At 53.7% G+C, this 21,528-nt stretch overlaps 1 protein-coding gene across 1 annotated transcript in view; it reads left to right on the top strand.

Annotated features, from left to right (window-relative positions):
• Nucleotides 1-332: 332 nt before the first annotated feature.
• Nucleotides 333-21,528, top strand: part of MEGF8 (multiple EGF like domains 8) — a gene marked incomplete at its 5' end in the record, with an annotated part of 50,451 nt that continues 29,255 nt past the window's right edge. The window contains 25 exons of the mRNA XM_075262059.1: nt 333-546; nt 624-804; nt 1,017-1,165; nt 1,495-1,620; nt 4,352-4,506; nt 4,584-4,691; nt 4,782-4,929; nt 5,021-5,184; nt 5,301-5,495; nt 5,669-5,869; nt 6,167-6,394; nt 6,475-6,593; nt 6,669-6,800; nt 8,583-8,696; nt 8,783-9,025; nt 9,109-9,293; nt 9,386-9,596; nt 10,222-10,420; nt 10,501-10,636; nt 10,760-10,974; nt 18,620-18,730; nt 18,813-18,931; nt 19,009-19,213; nt 19,973-20,144; nt 20,240-20,403. Of these exons, the coding sequence (XP_075118160.1) occupies nt 333-546; nt 624-804; nt 1,017-1,165; nt 1,495-1,620; nt 4,352-4,506; nt 4,584-4,691; nt 4,782-4,929; nt 5,021-5,184; nt 5,301-5,495; nt 5,669-5,869; nt 6,167-6,394; nt 6,475-6,593; nt 6,669-6,800; nt 8,583-8,696; nt 8,783-9,025; nt 9,109-9,293; nt 9,386-9,596; nt 10,222-10,420; nt 10,501-10,636; nt 10,760-10,974; nt 18,620-18,730; nt 18,813-18,931; nt 19,009-19,213; nt 19,973-20,144; nt 20,240-20,403 (4,194 nt within the window). The remainder of the gene's footprint in view (nt 547-623; nt 805-1,016; nt 1,166-1,494; nt 1,621-4,351; nt 4,507-4,583; nt 4,692-4,781; nt 4,930-5,020; nt 5,185-5,300; nt 5,496-5,668; nt 5,870-6,166; nt 6,395-6,474; nt 6,594-6,668; nt 6,801-8,582; nt 8,697-8,782; nt 9,026-9,108; nt 9,294-9,385; nt 9,597-10,221; nt 10,421-10,500; nt 10,637-10,759; nt 10,975-18,619; nt 18,731-18,812; nt 18,932-19,008; nt 19,214-19,972; nt 20,145-20,239; nt 20,404-21,528) is intronic.

A 21,528-nucleotide genomic window follows, 5' to 3' on the forward strand; every position in this document is an offset into this window, starting at 1 on the left:
AATGTAAGGATCTCTGGTGGTCTTAGGGTAGAAGGGAGCTAATGTAAGGATCTCCGGTGGTCTTAGGGTAGAGGGGGGTAATGTAAGGATCTCTGGTGGTCTAGAGTAGTGGGGGGATAATGTAAGGATCTCTGGTGGTCTTAGGGTAGAGGGGGGTAATGTAAGGATCTCTGGTGGTCTAGGGTAGTGGGAGGTAATGTAAGGGTCTATGGTAGTATAGGGCAGTGAAGGGGTTAATCTAAGGACCATGGTGGAGGGATCAGTGAGCGCAGACCTAGGACATTACATGATCGGTATGATGAGTGATCGGCCGCTGTCTCCTCTTTCCTCAGGCGGCTCGGCATTCACACGTTGCGGTAGAATGGAACGGCACATTGGTCTTATTTGGCGGGGAGCTGCCTGGTGGGAGGCTGACCAATGACACCTGGGTGTTCCTGCCCTTAGAGGAGCGTTGGGTTGACCTGAGCTCCTTTAGCACCCTGCGCCCCCCACCTCTAGCCAACCACGCTGCGGCCACTGTAGATAACTGGCTGTATGTGTTTGGTGGTAAGTCACGCGTGTAGTCATGAGCGATATGTGAAGGTACGTGTCATAGACGCAGCTCAATATCATCTTCTTCTCAGGACGGACGTCTCGGGATGTGTTTTCCTCCAAGATGTTCCGTTTCAACCTGCACTCGTGGGAATGGGAGGAGGTGCTGCCAGCTGGAGGGAAGCCCCCGGCGGCCGCCGGCCACTCCATGGTGTTCCACGCTGCGTCCCGATCCCTGCTGGTCTATGGAGGGCACCGGCCGTCCACAGCGCGGTAAGCGGCAAACCGCCTGGGAATGGAGAATGGGTCTGGGGGTTTATATTGATGACCTATCCGTAGGGTATCTTGTCAGTATGCAATTGGTTGGGGGGACCCCGGGACCCTCGCTGAGCAGCTGCTGTGGACTCTTTCCTGTGCTGCTGACGTCTCGGCAGGTGACCCCTCACTGTATTCTTTGCATTGCTGATTGTTTCCACCCTCTGTAGATTCAGCATACGTGTGAACACCACAGATTTGTTTCACGTGGATTTTAATTACTGGACCACCCTGAAGCCCCGGGAGGGTAACCGCGGCGGTCCCCGGGAGAGAGCCTTCCACAGCGCCACCATCATAGGGAATTACATGGTGATATACGGTGAGATCACATATATACTGCTCAGGACCTCTGCTTCATGTCAGTGACCTAATACTTGTCATATCGGTGAGGATTGCATGGCCGGGATACAACTGTACCAGAGTCTCAGCTGTGAGAAGTACAAGGTCAGGACAGGTTGTCAGGAGAAGACCTGTCTATTAACTGACTGCAAGCAGAGTGTATAGGGGATTGGTATGACCCCCCCCCCCAAGTCACACAATAAGAGCATTATCTATAGAATTTCTAGAAGTCTCTTTTGTGATGCAGGAATGTAACTCTGCAGCCTGTACTCTGCTGTTCCTCCTGTCACTGTTGATATTTACTTACAGGGGGCAACCTGCACATTCACTACCAGGAGGAGAAATGCTATGACCAGGAAATCTTCTTCTACCATCTTGGTTGCCACCAGTGGGTTCCCAGCAACACCCTGAGCCAGATCATGCCCCCCCACCATGGTAAGAGTAGTACTGGTCATTATACACTCACCACTAGGGGGCGCTCACTACATACAGATTATACAGTCACCACTAGAGGGAGCTCACTACATACAGATTATACAGTCACCACTAGAGGGAGCTCACTACATACAGATTATACAGTCACCACTAGGAGGAGCTCACTACATACAGATTATACAGTCACCACTAGAGGGAGCTCACTACATACAGATTATACAGTCACCACTAGGAGGAGCTCACTACATACAGATTATACAGTCACCACTAGAGGGAGCTCACTACATACAGATTATACAGTCACCACTAGGGAGAGCTCACTACATACAGATTATACAGTCACCACTAGGAGGAGCTCACTACATACAGATTATACAGTCACCACTAGAGGGAGCTCACTACATACAGATTATACAGTCACCACTAGGGGGAGCTCACTACATACAGATTACACAGTCACCACTAGGAGGAGCTCACTACATACAGATTATACAGTCACCACTAGGGGGCGCTCACTACATACAGATTACACAGTCACCACTAGGAGGAGCTCACTACATACAGATTATACAGTCACCACTAGAGGGAGCTCACTACATACAGATTATACAGTCACCACTAGGAGGAGCTCACTACATACAGATTATACAGTCACCACTAGAGGGAGCTCACTACATACAGATTATACAGTCACCACTAGGGGGAGCTCACTACATACAGATTATACAGTCACCACTAGGGGGAGCTCACTACATACAGATTATACAGTCACCACTAGGGGGAGCTCACTACATACAGATTATACAGTCACCACTAGGGGGAGATCACTACATACAGATTATACAGTCACCACTAGAGGGAGCTCACTACATACAGATTATACAGTCACCACTAGGGGGAGCTCACTACATACAGATTATACAGTCACCACTAGGGGGAGCTCACTACATACAGATTATACAGTCACCACTAGGGGGAGCTCACTACATACAGATTATACAGTCACCACTAGGGGGAGATCACTACATACAGATTATACAGTCACCACTAGGGGGAGCTCACTACATACAGATTATACAGTCTTCACTACTAGGAGAGCTCACTACATATAGATTATACAGTCACCACTAGGGGGAGCTCACTAAATACAGATTATACAGTCACCACTAGGGGGAGCTCACTACATACAGATTATACAGTCACCACTAGGGGGAGATCACTACATACAGATTATACAGTCACCACTAGGGGGAGCTCACTACATACAGATTATACAGTCACCACTAGAGGGAGCTCACTACATACAGATTATACAGTCACCACTAGGGGGAGCTCACTACATACAGATTATACAGTCACCACTAGGGGGAGCTCACTACATACAGATTATACAGTCACCACTAGAGGGAGCTCACTACATACAGTCACCACTAGGAGGAGCTCACTACATACAGATTATACAGTCACCACTAGGGGGAGCTCACTACATACAGATTATACAGTCACCACTAGGGGGAGCTCACTACATACAGATTATACAGTCACCACTAGGAGGAGCTCACTACGTACAGATTATACAGTCACCACTAGGAGGAGCTCACTACGTACAGATTATACAGTCACCACTAGGAGGAGCTCACTACGTACAGATTATACAGTCACCACTAGGAGGAGCTCACTACATACAGATTATACAGTCACCACTAGAGGGAGCTCACTACATACAGATTATACAGTCACCACTAGGGGGAGCTCACTACATACAGATTATACAGTCACCACTAGGAGGAGCTCACTACATACAGATTATACAGTCACCACTAGGAGGAGCTCACTACATACAGATTATACAGTCACCACTAGAGGGAGCTCACTACATATAGATTATACAGTCACCACTAGGAGAGCTCACTACATACAGATTATACAGTCACCACTAGAGGGAGCTCACTACATACAGATTATACAGTCACCACTAGGGGGAGCTCACTACATACAGATTATACAGTCACCACTAGGGGGAGCTCACTACATACAGATTATACAGTCACCACTAGGAGGAGCTCACTACGTACAGATTATACAATCACCACTAGGAGGAGCTCACTACATACAGATTATACAGTCACCACTAGGGGGAGCTCACTACATCCAGATTATACAGTCACCACTAGGAGGAGCTCACTACATACAGATTATACAGTCACCACTAGAGGGAGCTCACTACATACAGATTATACAGTCACCACTAGGAGGAGCTCACTACGTACAGATTATACAGTCACCACTAGAGGGAGCTCACTACATACAGATTATACAGTCACCACTAGGAGGAGCTCACTACATACAGATTATACAGTCACCACTAGAGGGAGCTCACTACATACAGATTATACAGTCACCACTAGAGGGAGCTCACTACATACAGATTATACAGTCACCACTAGGGGGAGCTCACTACATACAGATTATACAGTCACCACTAGAGGGAGCTCACTACATACAGATTATACAGTCACCACTAGAGGGAGCTCACTACATACAGATTATACAGTCACCACTAGGGGGAGCTCACTACATACAGATTATACAGTCACCACTAGAGGGAGCTCACTACATACAGATTATACAGTCACCACTAGAGGGAGCTCACTACATACAGATTATACAGTCACCACTAGGGGGAGCTCACTACATACAGATTATACAGCTATCTCCCCTCTCTGTGCAGGTCCACAGACTATGGGTGGTGGTCGGTACTCTCATGTTGCGGCTCTGATGAAAGGTGGGGTATTGCTAGTGGCCGGAGGGTATAGTGGTACTCCACGTGGAGACTTGCTGGCCTATAAGGTTCCTGTATCCGTGTACCAGCCCCCTGTGCAGGATGTGAGTATACGGGGAGGTTGGGCTGCATTGTCTCTGCCTCTAGCACATAGATAACCTGTTTGTGCTGGTTCTTGTAGTACCACCTGGACTACTGCTCCATGTATACAGACGAGATCATCTGCTCCAAGGATCCCGAGTGCACGTGGTGCCACAGCAGCTGCCAGACCCCTCAGCCTAATAAGATAGTACGTGCCGTGTGGGTCCAGCTCCTGCGTTGTGTCTCTTCTTTGCAGCGTGTTGCTTTACTGTGTGTTTTTTCCTGTGTTTTGTGGCAGTGCCCGGATAAGAGCTGCCTGGGCCTGGCGCGGCTCCTGTCTGACTGTCAGTCGTGCCTGGTGTTCAGCAGTAACCTCAGCACCTCCTCTCACATCCCGCGCACCTTTGGGTGGTGTGTACAGAACGAGACCTGCATGCCCCTCTCAGGTGCGCGCCTCTATTTTAATGTTTCCTGTTTTTTGCTGTTTTTTTTTTTTTACTTTTTGTGACTGTTTTTCCCATCGTGTGCCTCCCCCAGATCGCTCCTCGTGTCGGGTCGGGCAGATCTCTGGCACGTACGGCTGGTGGGGCAGTCAGAACACCTTCATCACGTCTCCAGACGGCTGCCGCACCAACAACTTCCTGCCTGGCCTTCACCTGATCACCTATCAGCAGCCGCGTAACGAGTCTCAGCCGGACCGGGTAACTGTCCCTGTCCAGTCCCATTAATCTGGTGCCCGGGGCCCTGGACATTACTCTCATCCAGAATGCACCCACCAGAGTCTCCTGCACATGATAAGTGCCCGTGTCTTCCTCAGGTGTCCATTGTGCGGAGTACGACCATCACCCTGAGCCCCAGCACCGAGATGGACGTGTCTCTGGTCTATAAAGGGTTTATATACCCCATGCTCAGCCCAAGCTCCCCCCCTGATCGTGTCTCTATCTGGGCTCGCATCCAACGCTTTTATGTCGTGGCTCGACTTGGGCGCTACCCGGGGACCATAACCCAGATGGTGAGTAGTCTGCAGGAGAGGTAGGTGGGCCGACAGATGGGCACCTTGTCTCTAACTCCCCCTAGACCTCCGATGCTCCCAGATTTAGAAGGTTTATTCCGCCCCTCTTTGCCCCCCCCCAGGCAGTGATGTCACTGTAGTGATGTCATGAGCTTTGCTCTTTTTGCTGGCAGGAGGAGGTGGGCCGCTGGTTTGTGCACCAGGATAAGGAGCGGCGTTCTCTGCAGCGGAATAGCGGGGAGCGATTATTCCCTAATGCAGATCGGGGGAGTCGCTACGCCGTGCAGATCGAAGGATTTCTCAACAACACTGGCATCGGCCACACCAGCGAGCTGAGCCTGACCTGGGACCGCACCGGCGTCCATGGGGGCAGCGTAAGTCACCTTGCATGTTAATGATTTGATGTCTCACCCGTGTTAACCCCTTGGTGTCCCGTGATATGTGTTTTCCACATGGCTGGGGTTAGGGGGGCCCTAGGGAGGGTTCTGCACCTATGACGTGTCCCATGGACATGTCCACCAAATGTCAGAATAAAGATTTGGGAGTGCTCGGAGCCCCTTCATCCTGTTGGCTGCACCCATCTTTGTTGCAGGGGTCCGTCCATTGTGCTGAGTGTGAGGTCTCCCTGCGTTGCGCTCGCTCTCTGACGGTCATGCTTCTTCTCTCGGCAGGAGATCTCCTTCCTGTTCCTGGAGCCCCATCGCTCTGAGGAGTGCTATTACCCGTCCTGTTTGGCCTGCCTGGCGGATCAGAGCTGTGGCTGGTGCTCCAAGACCCGGACCTGTCACCACAGGCTAACAAGCGAATGGGCCAAGTTCTGCCATGATACTCCCCTCATCCTATCACCGGGTAATTGTCAGCTGTGCGAGGAGTACCGGGACTGTGAGGCCTGCAGCGAGGTGAGTGATGGCGGAGCCCGGACCTGCGCTGACTATGGTGGCGAGTCCTCTGCTTTACTCCATTGTCTTCTGTGCTCCAGGACCAGTACTGCGAGTGGCAGATACACAGCAATAAGAAGGGAGACTCCCTGTGCAGCCGGAGAGGGCGCGTGAATGGGTCTGTGCGATCGGCCAGGGACTGTCCTCGGGCCTGTCACCAGTAAGTATTGACATAACTGAGGGCCAGGGCTGTGTCTGTACAGGGCTCTACATGTATCTGCTTCTCTGCTTCCAGGCGTAAGACCTGCTCCGAATGTCTCTCCAACTCCAGTCACTGCGCCTGGTGCCAGTCCACGGGGAGCTGCTTCTATTTTGCTGCGTATCTGGCTAAATATCCATACGGAGACTGTAGAGACTGGTATGACAGGTGAGTGTGGTGGGGGGGTGTAGAGACTGGTATGACAGGTGAGTGTGGTGGGGGGGTGTAGAGACTGGTATGACAGGTGAGTGGGGGGTGTAGAGACTGGTATGACTGGTGAGTGTGATGGGGGGTGTAGAGACTGGTATGACTGGTGAGTGTGATGGGGGGTGTAGAGACTGGTATGACAGGTGAGTGGGGGGGTGTAGAGACTGGTATGACAGATGAGTGGGGTGGGGGGTGTAGAGACTGGTATGACAGGTGAGTGGGGGGTGTAGAGACTGGTATGACAGGTGAGTGGGGGGTGTAGAGACTGGTATGACTGGTGAGTGGGGGGTGTAGAGACTGGTGAATGGGGGGTGTAGAGACTGCTATGACAGGTGAGTGGGGGGTGTAGAGACTGGTATGACAGGTGAGTGTGGTGGGGGGTGTAGAGACTGGTATGACTGGTGAGTGTGGTGGGGGTGTAGAGACTGGTATGACTGGTGAGTGGGGGGTGTAGAGACTGGTATGACTGGTGAGTGGGGGGTGTAGAGACTGGTATGACTGGTGAGTGGGGGGTGTAGAGACTGGTATGACTGGTGAGTGGGGGGTGTAGAGACTGGTATGACTGGTGAGTGGGGGGTGTAGAGACTGGTATGACTGGTGAGTGGGCGGTGTAGAGACTGGTATGACTGGTGAGTGTGGTGGGGGTGTAGAGACTGGTATGACTGGTGAGTGGGGGGTGTAGAGACTGGTATGACAGGTGAGTGGGGGGTGTAGAGACTGGTATGACAGGTGAGTGGGGGGTGTAGAGACTGGTATGACTGGTGAGTGGGGGGTGTAGAGACTGGTATGGCTGGTGAGTGGGGGGTGTAGAGACTGGTATGATATGTGAGTGTGGTGGGGGGTGTAGAGACTGGTATGACTGGTGAGTGGGGGGTGTAGAGACTGGTATGGCTGGTGAGTGGGGGGTGTAGAGACTGGTATGATATGTGAGTGTGGTGGGGGGTGTAGAGACTGCTATGACAGGTGAGTGGGGGGTGTAGAGTCTGGTGAGTGGGGGGTGTAGAGACTGGTATGACAGGTGAGTGGGGGGTGTAGAGACTGGTATGACTGGTGAGTGGGGGGTGTAGAGACTGGTATGACAGGTGAGGGGGGGTGTAGAGACTGGTATGACAGGTGAGTGGGGGGTGTAGAGACTGGTATGACTGGTGAGTGGGGGGTGTAGAGACTGGTATGGCTGGTGAGTGGGGGGTGTAGAGACTGGTATGATATGTGAGTGTGGTGGGGGGTGTAGAGACTGCTATGACAGGTGAGTGGGGGGTGTAGAGTCTGGTGAGTGGGGGGTGTAGAGACTGGTATGACAGGTGAGTGGGGGGTGTAGAGACTGGTATGACTGGTGAGTGGGGGGTGTAGAGACTGGTATGACAGGTGAGGGGGGTGTGTAGAGACTGGTATGACAGGTGAGTGGGGGGTGTAGAGACTGGTATGACTGGTGAGTGGGGGGTGTAGAGACTGGTGAGTGGGGGGTGTAGAGACTGCTATGACAGGTGAGTGGGGGGTGTAGAGACTGGTATGACTGGTGAGTGGGGGGTGTAGAGACTGGTGAGTGGGGGGTGTAGAGACTGGTATGACAGGTGAGTGGGGGGTGTAGAGACTGGTATGACTGGTGAGTGGGGGGTGTAGAGACTGGTGAGTGGGGGGTGTTTGCTCTGATCAGTTAGCTCATCTGTACATGATATCAGGGATCTCCCCTCATATTAGTTTCTTTGCCCCTCCCCCCTGTTCACCCCCCTCTTTCCTCTGCAGCGTTCACTCCGTACCTCAGTGCATGGACTGTTCCCGCTTTAACACTTGCCGGGAGTGTTTGCAGAATTTCGAGTGTGGCTGGTGCGGAAACATTGACAACCCGACGGTGGGCCGGTGAGTGATGTATTCGGAGGCCCCTCAGCGGGGTCGTGTACGTGTCTGGGTACATGTGCCGCCTCCTGACACGTCTTCTGCTTTAGGTGCTTCTCGGGGGATTACTCAGGGGTGCGGGGCTTCACCTCCTGCTCCCGGGCCTTGTCCTACTCTGGTGTCCTCGCTGAACCTGCTGAGTGGTCGTACGATTCCTGCCCGGATGTGGATGAGTGTAGACTGGGCATGGCCATCTGCCATAGAGACGCCACCTGCCGCAACACCCCCGACTCCTATGAGTGTCACTGTGATCGCGGGTATACAGGAGACGGGGTGACACACTGTAACCAGACGTGAGTAGCTGTACAGTATGGCGGTATAGCGTATGTGACCTCGTGTCGTGTTATTACTTATATACGGCGGTGTACACATTTAGGTGTTACAATGAATGCTCCCATGGAACGTGCAGCGGGCCGCCATCTTACTCCTGCCTGTGTGACCTGGGGTGGACGTCCAACCAGACGAGTGTGGTAGAGAGTGGCGTGGAGTGCAGCGTGGATTGTGGCTGCAACTTCCATAGCACCTGCACTCAGGGGCCGGGTGTATGTGACTCCTGCCAGGGTAAGCGATGATGGGCACCGCCATGCTGCTTGTGTGTACATACGTGTTGTCTTGTATGTTCTCCTGTGCTGAGAGTTACTTCTGTCTTTCAGATTGGACACAGGGCGCTCGGTGCCAGGAGTGTAAGCCTGGTAGCTTTGGCAGTGCCACACAGAAGCCAGGGTGCCAGGAGTGTGCCTGCAACAAGCACGGAACGCTGGAAATGGGCTACTGTAATCGGGCGACGGGTGTCTGCTACTGCACCGACAATACACAGGGAGAACACTGCGACAAATGTGCCCCGGGGTATTATGGGGACCCCAGGTACTGCGCTCAGGGAGGAGTAAAGGAGGTTTCCAGGCTTACTTAGGATAGGATATCAGCTAAAGACTGGTGGGGGTCCGACACCCAGGCCCCCAGCCGAACAGACCACACCTTCAGGTGGCTCCTTACCGAGCACAGCGCCGTACACTGTATAGTGGCTATGCATGGTATTGCAGTTCAGCCCCATTCACTTGAATAGGACAGAACTGCCATCTTGCCATGTGACCAGTGAACGTGACTTGACGTGGCCTGTGACGTGGTAGTGACTTGGGGAGCGCTGCTGTGGCTACATACAGCTGATCCAAGGGGTCCTGACTGCCGGACCCCCGCTGATCTCCAGTTTTAAACGGATATTTCAGTTACTGCAAGGTATCAGTCATAAACCGGGGGTCTTGGCATCGTGGGTTAGGGGGTCCTGCGTGTTCCCTATGAATGGAGTGCCAGGTCCCGTGCGGGCGTACTCCTCTTATCTCTATGGGACTTTGCTAGTTTCGGCTTTCCCATACCGCTCCATTCCTATCGGGCACAAGGGACCCCATTCTCATGGTCAGGGCATGGGAGACCCCTCAGATTGGAGAGTCCGCACTGTATATACACATGTAGTAATGGTGTTGTCTGTCCCTAGGAATGGCGGTACGTGTTACCTGGAGTGCCAGGGTCGCCAGCTGCTTTCGCGCGTCTCGTCCTCTGCGCTCGGCTCTCCCGGCGGGTCTTACTGTCTGTGGATGCTGAGCGTGTCCTCTCACACCGAGCCGTGCCACCCAGAAGCCAACTGCCCGCGGCTCAGCCTCAGCTTACAGCCGGACTTCAATATCCCCTGCACGGTGAGCCAGAGACCCCCCTCGTCCTCCCGCTCACACGTATTTGCCGCCGCCATATTGATGTCACGTTCCTCTCCTTCCAGCACAGTTACGTGTACATCTTTGATGGGATTCCAGCTTTCCTGGACACGGGGCTCCTGCAGACAGATCGCAGCTTGTTGGGGGCATTTTGTGGACGAGGTCGTGGAGAAGCGCCCCTTACTGTAGAGGCGACCACGGGTAAGCCCTGCTAGGGAATATTGGGACCCATAGATTCCAGCAGGGGGCAGTATACACTCTACAGCCCAGACCACTCCTTGTCTGTCACATAGTGTATGCCGTGTCTGTCTCCTCCATGTTTAGGGGTCCTGGTTGTGTATTATGAAGCAAATAACACTGAGCCGTCCGGTTTTAACGCCACCTACACGGTGCACGAATGTCACCCGCCATGTGGAACCAACAGGGTGTGCCGCGGTCAGAGCTGCGTCTGCAGGAGTCCGCTGTCCGGCCCGTTCTGTCTACGTAATGTGTGTCCCCGAAACTGCTCAGTGGAGGAAGAGAAAGGAGTCTGCAACCAGGTGAGGAGCCCTGCGGTGGCCGCTCCAGCGTCATGGCGTCAGGTCATGGGCAGGCAGGGTTAGGGTTAATGTAAATAAGAAGATGTGATGGGGGAGGGGCGTGAGGCATCATGTCCCGTCACAGGGGACGCTCTATACACACTCTGATGACATTATATACTAACACTCAGCTTCCACTAGAGGGCGCATCAGCTGGACACGTCCTGATGGTCTGAGTATTGGGGGTCCACAGCCTGGTGGTCCCTGGTGATGCGGCCATACCTGTGGGGACAATACAATCTATAGGACTGAGTGCATGCTCGGCACTGCCGTATCCCTGTCCTTAGATATTTTGTCTCCCAGTATACAGTTATATACTCTCTCTGCTCAGTATTTAGACCCTGGGGTGCATGCTCGGCACTGCCTGTCTCCCTGTATACAGCTATATACTCTCTCTGCTCAGTATTTAGACCCTGGGGTGCATGCTCGGCACTGCCTGTCTCCCAGTATACAGCTATATACTCTCTCCGCTCTCTCTTTAGACCCTGGGGTGCATGCTCGGCACTGCCTGTCTCCCTGTATACAGCTATATACTCTCTGCGCTCTCTCTTTAGACCCTGGGGTGCATGCTCGGCACTGCCTGTCTCCCTGTATACAGCTATATACTCTCTCCGCTCTCTCTTTAGACCCTGGGGTGCATGCTCGGCACTGCCTGTCTCCCAGTATACAGCTATATACTCTCTCCGCTCTCTCTTTAGACCCTGGGGTGCATGCTCGGCACTGCCTGTCTCCCAGTATACAGCTATATACTCTCTCCGCTCTCTCTTTAGACCCTGGGGTGCATGCTCGGCACTGCCTGTCTCCCTGTATACAGCTATATACTCTGTCCGCTCTCTCTTTAGACCCTGGGGTGCATGCTCGGCCCTGCCTGTCTCCCTGTATACAGCTATATACTCTCTCCGCTCTCTCTTTAGACCCTGGGGTGCATGCTCGGCACTGCCTGTCTCCCAGTATACAGCTATATACTCTCTCCGCTCTCTCTTTAGACCCTGGGGTGCATGCTCGGCACTGCCTTTCTCCCTGTATACAGCTATATACTCTCTCCGCTCTCTCTTTAGACCGTGGTGTGCATGCTCGGCACTGCCTGTCTCCCAGTATACAGCTATATACTCTCTCCGCTCTCTCTTTAGACCGTGGTGTGCATGCTCGGCACTGCCTGTCTCCCTGTATACAGCTATATACTCTGTCCTCTCTGTATTTAGACCCTGGGGTGCATGCTCGGCACTGCCTGTCTCCCAGTATACAGCTATATACTCTGTCCGCTCTCTCTTTAGACCCTGGGGTGCATGCTCGGCCCTGCCTGTCTCCCTGTATACAGCTATATACTCTCTCCGCTCTCTTTAGACCGTGGTGTGCATGCTCGGCACTGCCTGTCTCCCAGTATACAGCTATATACTCTCTCCGCTCTCTCTTTAGACCGTGGTGTGCATGCTCGGCACTGCCTGTCTCCCAGTATACAGCTATATACTCTCTCCGCTCTCTGTTTAGACCCTGGGGTGCATGCTCGGCACTGCCTGTATTCCTGTATACAGCTATATACTCTCTCTGCTCAGTATTTAAACCCTGGTGTGCATGCTCGGCACTGCCTGTCTCCCTGTATACAGCTATATCCTCTGTCCGCTCTCTCTTTAGACCCTGGGGTGCATGCTCGGCACTGCCTGTCTCCCAGTATACAGCTATATACTCTGTCCGCTCTCTCTTTAGACCCTGGGGTGCATGCTCGGCACTGCCTGTCTCCCTGTATACAGCTATATCCTCTGTCCGCTCTCTCTTTAGACCCTGGGGTGCTTGCTCGGCACTGCCTGTCTCCCTGTATACAGCTATATACTCTCTGCGCTCTCTCTTTAGACCCTGGGGTGCATGCTCGGCACTGCCTGTCTCCCTGTATACAGCTATATACTCTGTCCGCTCTCTCTTTAGACCCTGGGGTGCATGCTCGGCACTGCCTGTCTCCCTGTATACAGCTATATACTCTGTCCTCTCTGTATTTAGACCCTGGGGTGCATGCTCGGCACTGCCTGTCTCCCTGTATACAGCTATATACTCTGTCCGCTCTCTCTTTAGACCCTGGTGTGCATGCTCGGCACTGCCTGTCTCCCTGTATACAGCTATATACTCTGTCTGCTCTCTCTTTAGACCCTGGGGTGCATGCTCGGCACTGCCTGTCTCCCAGTATACAGCTATATACTCTGTCCGCTCTCTCTTTAGACCCTGGTGTGCATGCTCGGCACTGCTTGTCTCCCAGTATACAGCTATATACTCTGTCCGCTCTCTCTTTAGACCCTGGGGTGCATGCTCGGCACTGCTTGTCTCCCAGTATACAGCTATATACTCTCTCCGCTCTCTATTTAGACCGTGGTGTGCATGCTCGGCACTGCCTGTCTCCCTGTATACAGCTATATACTCTCTCCGCTCTCTCTTTAGACCCTGGGGTGCATGCTCGGCACTGCCTGTCTCCCAGTATACAGCTATATACTCTGTCCGCTCTCTCTTTAGACCCTGGGGTGCATGCTCGGCACTGCCTGTCTCCCAGTATACAGCTATATACTCTCTGCGCTCTCTCTTTAGACCCTGGGGTGCATGCTCGGCACTGCCTGTCTCCCTGTATACAGCTATATACTCTGTCCGCTCTCTCTTTAGACCCTGGGGTGCATGCTCGGCACTGCCTGTCTCCCTGTATACAGCTATATACTCTGTCCTCTCTGTATTTAGACCCTGGTGTGCATGCTCGGCACTGCCTGTCTCCCTGTATACAGCTATATACTCTGTCCTCTCTGTATTTAGACCCTGGGGTGCATGCTCGGCACTGCCTGTCTCCCTGTATACAGCTATATACTCTGTCCGCTCTCTCTTTAGACCCTGGTGTGCATGCTCGGCACTGCCTGTCTCCCTGTATACAGCTATATACTCTGTCTGCTCTCTCTTTAGACCCTGGGGTGCATGCTCGGCACTGCCTGTCTCCCAGTATACAGCTATATACTCTGTCCGCTCTCTCTTTAGACCCTGGTGTGCATGCTCGGCACTGCTTGTCTCCCAGTATACAGCTATATACTCTGTCCGCTCTCTCTTTAGACCCTGGGGTGCATGCTCGGCACTGCTTGTCTCCCAGTATACAGCTATATACTCTGTCCTCTCTGTATTTAGACCGTGGTGTGCATGCTCGGCACTGCCTGTCTCCCTGTATACAGCTATATACTCTCTCCGCTCTCTCTTTAGACCCTGGGGTGCATGCTCGGCACTGCCTGTCTCCCAGTATACAGCTATATACTCTGTCCGCTCTCTCTTTAGACCCTGGGGTGCATGCTCGGCACTGCCTGTCTCCCAGTATACAGCTATATACTCTCTGCGCTCTCTCTTTAGACCCTGGGGTGCATGCTCGGCACTGCCTGTCTCCCAGTATACAGCTATATACTCTGTCCTCTCTGTATTTAGACCCTGGGGTGCATGCTCGGCCCTGCCTGTCTCCCTGTATACAGCTATATACTCTGTCCTCTCTGTATTTAGACCCTGGTGTGCATGCTCGGCACTGCCTTTCTCCCTGTATACAGCTATATCCTCTGTCCGCTCTCTCTTTAGACCCTGGGGTGCATGCTCGGCACTGCCTGTCTCCCTGTATACAGCTATATACTCTCTCGGCTCTCTCTTTAGACCCTGGGGTGCATGCTCGGCACTGCCTGTCTCCCTGTATACAGCTATATACTCTCTCCGCTCTCTCTTTAGACCCTGGGGTGCATGCTCGGCACTGCCTGTCTCCCTGTATACAGCTATATACTCTCTCCGCTCTCTCTTTAGATCCTGGGGTGCATGCTCGGCACTGCCTGTCTCCCTGTATACAGCTATATACTCTGTCCTCTCTGTATTTAGACCCTGGGGTGCATGCTCGGCCCTGCCTGTCTCCCTGTATACAGCTATATACTCTGTCCGCTCTCTCTTTAGACCCTGGGGTGCATGCTCGGCACTGCCTGTCTCCCTGTATACAGCTATATCCTCTGTCCGCTCTCTCTTTAGACCCTGGGGTGCATGCTCGGCACTGCCTGTCTCCCTGTATACAGCTATATACTCTCTGCGCTCTCTCTTTAGACCCTGGGTGTGCATGCTCGGCACTGCCTGTCTCCCTGTATACAGCTACATACTCTGTCCGCTCTCTCTTTAGACCCTGGGGTGCATGCTCGGCACTGCCTGTCTCCCTGTATACAGCTATATACTCTGTCCTCTCTGTATTTAGACCCTGGTGTGCATGCTCGGCACTGCCTGTCTCCCTGTATACAGCTATATACTCTGTCCTCTCTGTATTTAGACCCTGGTGTGCATGCTCGGCACTGCCTGTCTCCCTGTATACAGTTATATACTCTGTCCTCTCTGTATTTAGACCCTGGGGTGCATGCTCGGCACTGCCTGTCTCCCTGTATACAGCTATATACTCTCTCGGCTCTCTCTTTAGACCCTGGGGTGCATGCTCGGCACTGCCTGTCTCCCAGTATACAGCTATATACTCTGTCCGCTCTCTCTTTAGACCCTGGTGTGCATGCTCGGCACTGCCTGTCTCCCAGTATACAGCTATATACTCTGTCCGCTCTCTCTTTAGACCCTGGGGTGCATGCTCGGCACTGCCTGTCTCCCTGTATACAGCTATATACTCTGTCCTCTCTGTATTTAGACCCTGGTGTGCATGCTCGGCACTGCCTGTCTCCCTGTATACAGCTATATACTCTCTCCGCTCTCTCTTTAGACCCTGGGGTGCATGCTCGGCACTGCCTGTCTCCCTGTATACAGCTATATACTCTCTGCGCTCTCTCTTTAGACCCTGGGGTGCATGCTCGGCACTGCCTGTCTCCCAGTATACAGCTATATAATCTCCGCGCTCTCTCTTTAGACCCTGGGGTGCATGCTCGGCACTGCCTGTCTCCCAGTATACAGCTATATACTCTGTCCTCTCTGTATTTAGACCCTGGGGTGCATGCTCGGCACTGCCTGTCTCCCTGTATACAGCTATATACTCTGTCCTCTCTGTATTTAGACCCTGGGGTGCATGCTCGGCCCTGCCTGTCTCCCTGTATACAGCTATATACTCTGTCCGCTCTCTCTTTAGACCCTGGGGTGCATGCTCGGCACTGCTTGTCTCCCAGTATACAGCTATATACTCTGTCCGCTCTCTCTTTAGACCCTGGGGTGCATGCTCGGCACTGCCTGTCTCCCTGTATACAGCTATATACGCTGTCCGCTCTCTCTTTAGACCCTGGTGTGCATGCTCGGCACTGCCTGTCTCCCAGTATACAGCTATATACTCTCTCCGCTCTCTCTTTAGACCCTGGGGTGCATGCTCGGCACTGCCTGTCTCCCTGTATACAGCTATATACTCTCTCCGCTCTCTCTTTAGACCCTGGTGTGCATGCTCGGCACTGCCTGTCTCCCTGTATACAGCTATATACTCTCTCCGCTCTCTCTTTAGACCCTGGGGTGCATGCTCGGCACTGCCTGTCTCCCTGTATACAGCTATATACTCTCTCTTCGCTCTCTGTTTAGACCCTGGGGTGCATGCTCGGCACTGCCTGTCTCCCTGTATACAGCTATATACTCTCTCCGCTCTCTCTTTAGACCCTGGGGTGCATGCTCGGCACTGCCTGTCTCCCTGTATACAGCTATATACTCTCTCTTCGCTCTCTGTTTAGACCCTGGGGTGCATGCTCGGCCCTGCCTGTCTCCCTGTATACAGCTATATACTCTGTCCGCTCTCTGTTTAGACCCTGGGGTGCATGCTCGGCACTGCCTGTCTCCCAGTATACAGCTATATACTCTCTCCGCTCTCTCTTTAGACCCTGGGGTGCATGCTCGGCACTGCCTGTCTCCCTGTATACAGCTATATACTCTCTCCGCTCTCTGTTTAGACCCTGGGGTGCATGCTCGGCACTGCCTGTCTCCCTGTATACAGCTATATACGCTGTCCGCTCTCTCTTTAGACCCTGGGGTGCATGCTCGGCACTGCCTGTCTCCCTGTATACAGCTATATACTCTGTCCGCTCTCTCTTTAGACCCTGGGGTGCATGCTCGGCACTGCCTGTCTCCCTGTATACAGCTATATACTCTCTTCGCTCTCTGTTTAGACCCTGGTGTGCATGCTCGGCCCTGCCTGTCTCCCTGTATACAGCTATATACTCTCTTCGCTCTCTGTTTAGACCCTGGTGTGCATGCTCGGCACTGCCTGTCTCCCTGTATACAGCTATATACTCTCTCTTCGCTCTCTGTTTAGACCCTGGGGTGCATGCTCGGCACTGCCTGTCTCCCTGTATACAGCTATATACTCTCTCCGCTCTCTCTTTAGACCCTGGGGTGCATGCTCGGCACTGCCTGTCTCCCTGTATACAGCTATATCCTCTGTCCGCTCTCTCTTTAGACCCTGGGGTGCATGCTCGGCACTGCCTGTCTCCCAGTATACAGCTATATACTCTGTCCGCTCTCTCTTTAGACCCTGGGGTGCATGCTCGGCCCTGCCTGTCTCCCTGTATACAGTTATATACTCTCTCCGCTCTCTCTTTAGACCCTGGGGTGCATGCTCGGCACTGCCTGTCTCCCAGTATACAGCTATATACTCTCTGCGCTCTCTCTTTAGACCCTGGGGTGCATGCTCGGGACTGCCTCTCTCCCTGTATACAGCTATATACTCTGTCCGCTCTCTCTTTAGACCCTGGGGTGCATGCTCGGCACTGCCTGTCTCCCAGTATACAGCTATATACTCTGTCCTCTCTGTATTTAGACCCTGGGGTGCATGCTCGGCACTGCCTGTCTCCCTGTATACAGCTATATACTCTGTCCGCTCTCTCTTTAGACCCTGGTGTGCATGCTCGGCACTGCCTGTCTCCCAGTATACAGCTATATACTCTCTGCGCTCTCTCTTTAGACCCTGGGGTGCATGCTCGGCACTGCCTGTCTCCCAGTATACAGCTATATACTCTCTGCGCTCTCTCTTTAGACCCTGGGGTGCATGCTCGGCACTGCCTGTCTCCCTGTATACAGCTATATACTCTCTGCGCTCTCTCTTTAGACCCTGGGGTGCATGCTCGGCACTGCCTCTCTCCCTGTATACAGCTATATACTCTGTCCGCTCTCTCTTTAGACCCTGGTGTGCATGCTCGGCACTGCCTGTCTCCCAGTATACAGCTATATCCTCTGTCCGCTCTCTCTTTAGACGCTGGTGTGCATGCTCGGCACTGCCTGTCTCCCAGTATACAGCTATATACTCTGTCCGCTCTCTCTTTAGACCCTGGTGTGCATGCTCGGCACTGCCTGTCTCCCTGTATACAGCTATATCCTCTGTCCGCTCTCTCTTTAGACGCTGGGGTGCATGCTCGGCACTGCCTGTCTCCCAGTATACAGCTATATACTCTCTCCGCTCTCTCTTTAGACTCTGGTGTGCATGCTCGGCACTGCCTGTCTCCCAGTATACAGCTATATACTCTCTCCGCTCTCTCTTTAGACTCTGGTGTGCATGCTCGGCACTGCCTGTCTCCCTGTATACAGCTATATACTCTCTGCGCTCTCTCTTTAGACCCTGGGGTGCATGCTCGGCACTGCCTGTCTCCCTGTATACAGCTATATACTCTCTCTTTAGACCCTGGGCGTTTGCTTCTGTGCTCCTGGTTACGCCGGGGAGGATTGCTCCATCCGCTTGGACTCCGGGAAGATTGTATGGGAGAGTCTGATGGACCCGCAGCTGACAGCGGTAAGTCGTATGTCCTACCTCTGACCCATAAGACAAGCTCCGCCCCCTCCATGCCGGCCCTGACCACGTCTTGTGTCTTCAGGATACGGCCAGTCGCTTCTTGCACCGGCTCGGTCACACCATGGTTGAGGGTCCTGACAACACTCTGTGGATGTTCGGGGGTCTGTCCTTACGAGACGGCGTGCTGGGGAGTGTGTACAGGTGAGTGGCCGTCTGTGTGACATTGCTCCGTAGCGCTCCTGCATACATTGACTATATTATTCCTGGCTGTCCTGCAGATACTCCATTTCTGAGCGCCGCTGGACCCAGATGTTAGCGGGGACCGAGGGTGGTGGTCCGGGCCCCAGCCCTCGCTACTTCCATGCCGCTGCCTACAATGCCCTCCGTAATGCCATGTATATTATGGGCGGTCTGACCAACTACGGAGCCTACAGCGACTTCTGGGTGCTAAACCTCACAACCCTGCAGTGGAGGAAGGAGCTGGTGAGTGCGCCGAGATGCCCCGGTATCTGCCCCCGTATGGGGGAAGTCCATTCCCTGACTGATAGACCTAAAAGGTGACCTGCCACCTCTCCTCACAGGCCCCTTTAAGGGGTTTTCTGGGGTAGCCATGCTCCTCCGCCCTTCGTCCTCTGTTCTTTCCCTTGTCCAGAAGGAGGCAGCTCAGGTGATCTCTGTGGCCAATCACATGCTGGGTAACCGTGATGTATTAGCAGTGATGTCATTGGTACTCAGCATCTGATTGGCCGCAGAGATCACCTGAGCCGCCTCCCTTCTGACCAGTGCGATCACAGGATTGACCAGGGGATCAGATTCTGGAATAGAATTGTCGGTGAGTAACTCCACCCCTGAGAGTCCCACCCCCGAGTAGCCCCACCCCAACATATCCCCACCCCCGAGTAGCCCCACCCCAGATGTACCCCACCCCCAACGTATCCCCACCCCTGAGAGTCTCCACCTCGACTAATCCCCCCTGAGTATCCCCACCCCTGACTAATCCCCACCCCCGAGTATCCTCCCACACTTCTGGAGCATTGTGCTGTCCCTCTGTTGTTCCCCCTGGAAACATCTGCAGCTGGTTGTTACTAATCCCCCTTGGCGCCCGGTTACACACGTGACTTTGTTCATACATTTCCAGGAGGAATAACTGAGTGCAATATGAGACATGCCTAAAGCCTTGTTATTGGGGGTGCGGAGTTGGGGGCCAGTGTCTGATCCTCCGTGTCTCCCTTTTTTCCCCAGGACCCCATCTTGCCGTCTGTTGCTGGCCACACCCTCACCCCGCGCCGCGGGTCCTCGCTCATCCTGATTGGTGGATACTCCCCAGAGAACGGGTTCAATAATCGGGTGCTGGAATATAACATTGAGCTGGAGATCTGGAATGTAGGGCATCACACGGGCACGCCGCCCACCGGTCAGTGCGCCGCCTCAGGCCACGGATTGATGTTAACCCTTTGTGTGCCCACTATAATAAACACGCCATATAATCCAGGCCGCTGTCTGTTGCAGGTCTGTACGGTCACTCCACCGTCTACCACGAGGCCACGGATGCTTTCTACGTGTTCGGCGGACATCGATTCCATGTAGAGGCCGTGACCCCGTCCCCGGAGCTCTACAGTCTGTATTACCCTAATCTGACCTGGAGCCTGCTCGCCCCCTCTCAGGGAAGAAAGGTAACTGCAAGTAATAACATGGCCGCCGCAGTATCATCATACTGTGTCATATACACTGGCAGACTCCTCCTGCGCTGCTCACGTGAGCTTTAATGATCAGGCAGAGTGTCCTGGAGAGAGCGGTGTGCCCCCTCATGTTCCTCCGCTCATCACACTGACCTGTATGGTCAATGGCCAACAGTCAGTTACACCGGGCCCCAAGTATGGGAACGTAACCCCTTCAGTGCCTCAGATAACCAGGGGTGCAGGTACTTACCCTCTCAGTGCCCTAGACCAGCAGGGAGGCAGGGATTAACCCCTAGACAACCTAGGCCATGCACACAGGACCCCACTGACCGCACACAGGACACCACTGACCGCTCAGAGGTCACAGCACACAGGACCCCACTGACAGCACACAGGACCCTGCATACCGCTCACAGCACACAGGACACCACTGACCGCTCGGAGGTCACAGCACACAGGACCCCACTGACAGCACACAGGACCCTGCATACCGCTCACAGCACACAGGACCCCACTGACAGCACACAGGACCCTGCATACCGCTCACAGCACACAGGACCCTGCATACCGCTCACAGCACACAGGACCCCACTGACAGCACACAGGACCCTGCATACCGCTCACAGCACACAGGACCCCACTGACAGCACACAGGACCCTGCATACCGCTCACAGCACACAGGACCCTGCATACCGCTCACAGCACACAGGACCCCACTGACAGCACACAGGACCCTGCATACCGCTCACAGCACACAGGACACCACTGACCGCTCGGAGGTCACAGCACACAGGACCCCGTGTACCGCGCTCATAGCACACAGGACACCTCTGACCGCTCAGAGGTCACAGCACACAGCGCCGCACCTCCCATGAGGTGACCTGAAGCGAGCGCTTCAGGCGGCGCTATGGCAGGGCCCCAGGGAGGGCGGCATTTTTTCTTACCTAAGCCAGTCCTGGCTTAGCACGGAGCGGTGGATTGGTCTTTCTGTCGTTCGCTTCGGGCGGCGAGAGGGGCAGGTTCACCCCTGACAGCACACAGGACCCCACTGAACGCTCAGAGGTCACAGCACACAGGACCCCGCATACCGCTCACAGCACACAGGACCCCACTTACCG

This window comes from Leptodactylus fuscus, unplaced genomic scaffold, assembly GCF_031893055.1.
Source record: "Leptodactylus fuscus isolate aLepFus1 unplaced genomic scaffold, aLepFus1.hap2 HAP2_SCAFFOLD_85, whole genome shotgun sequence".
Lineage (NCBI taxonomy): Eukaryota > Metazoa > Chordata > Amphibia > Anura > Leptodactylidae > Leptodactylus > Leptodactylus fuscus.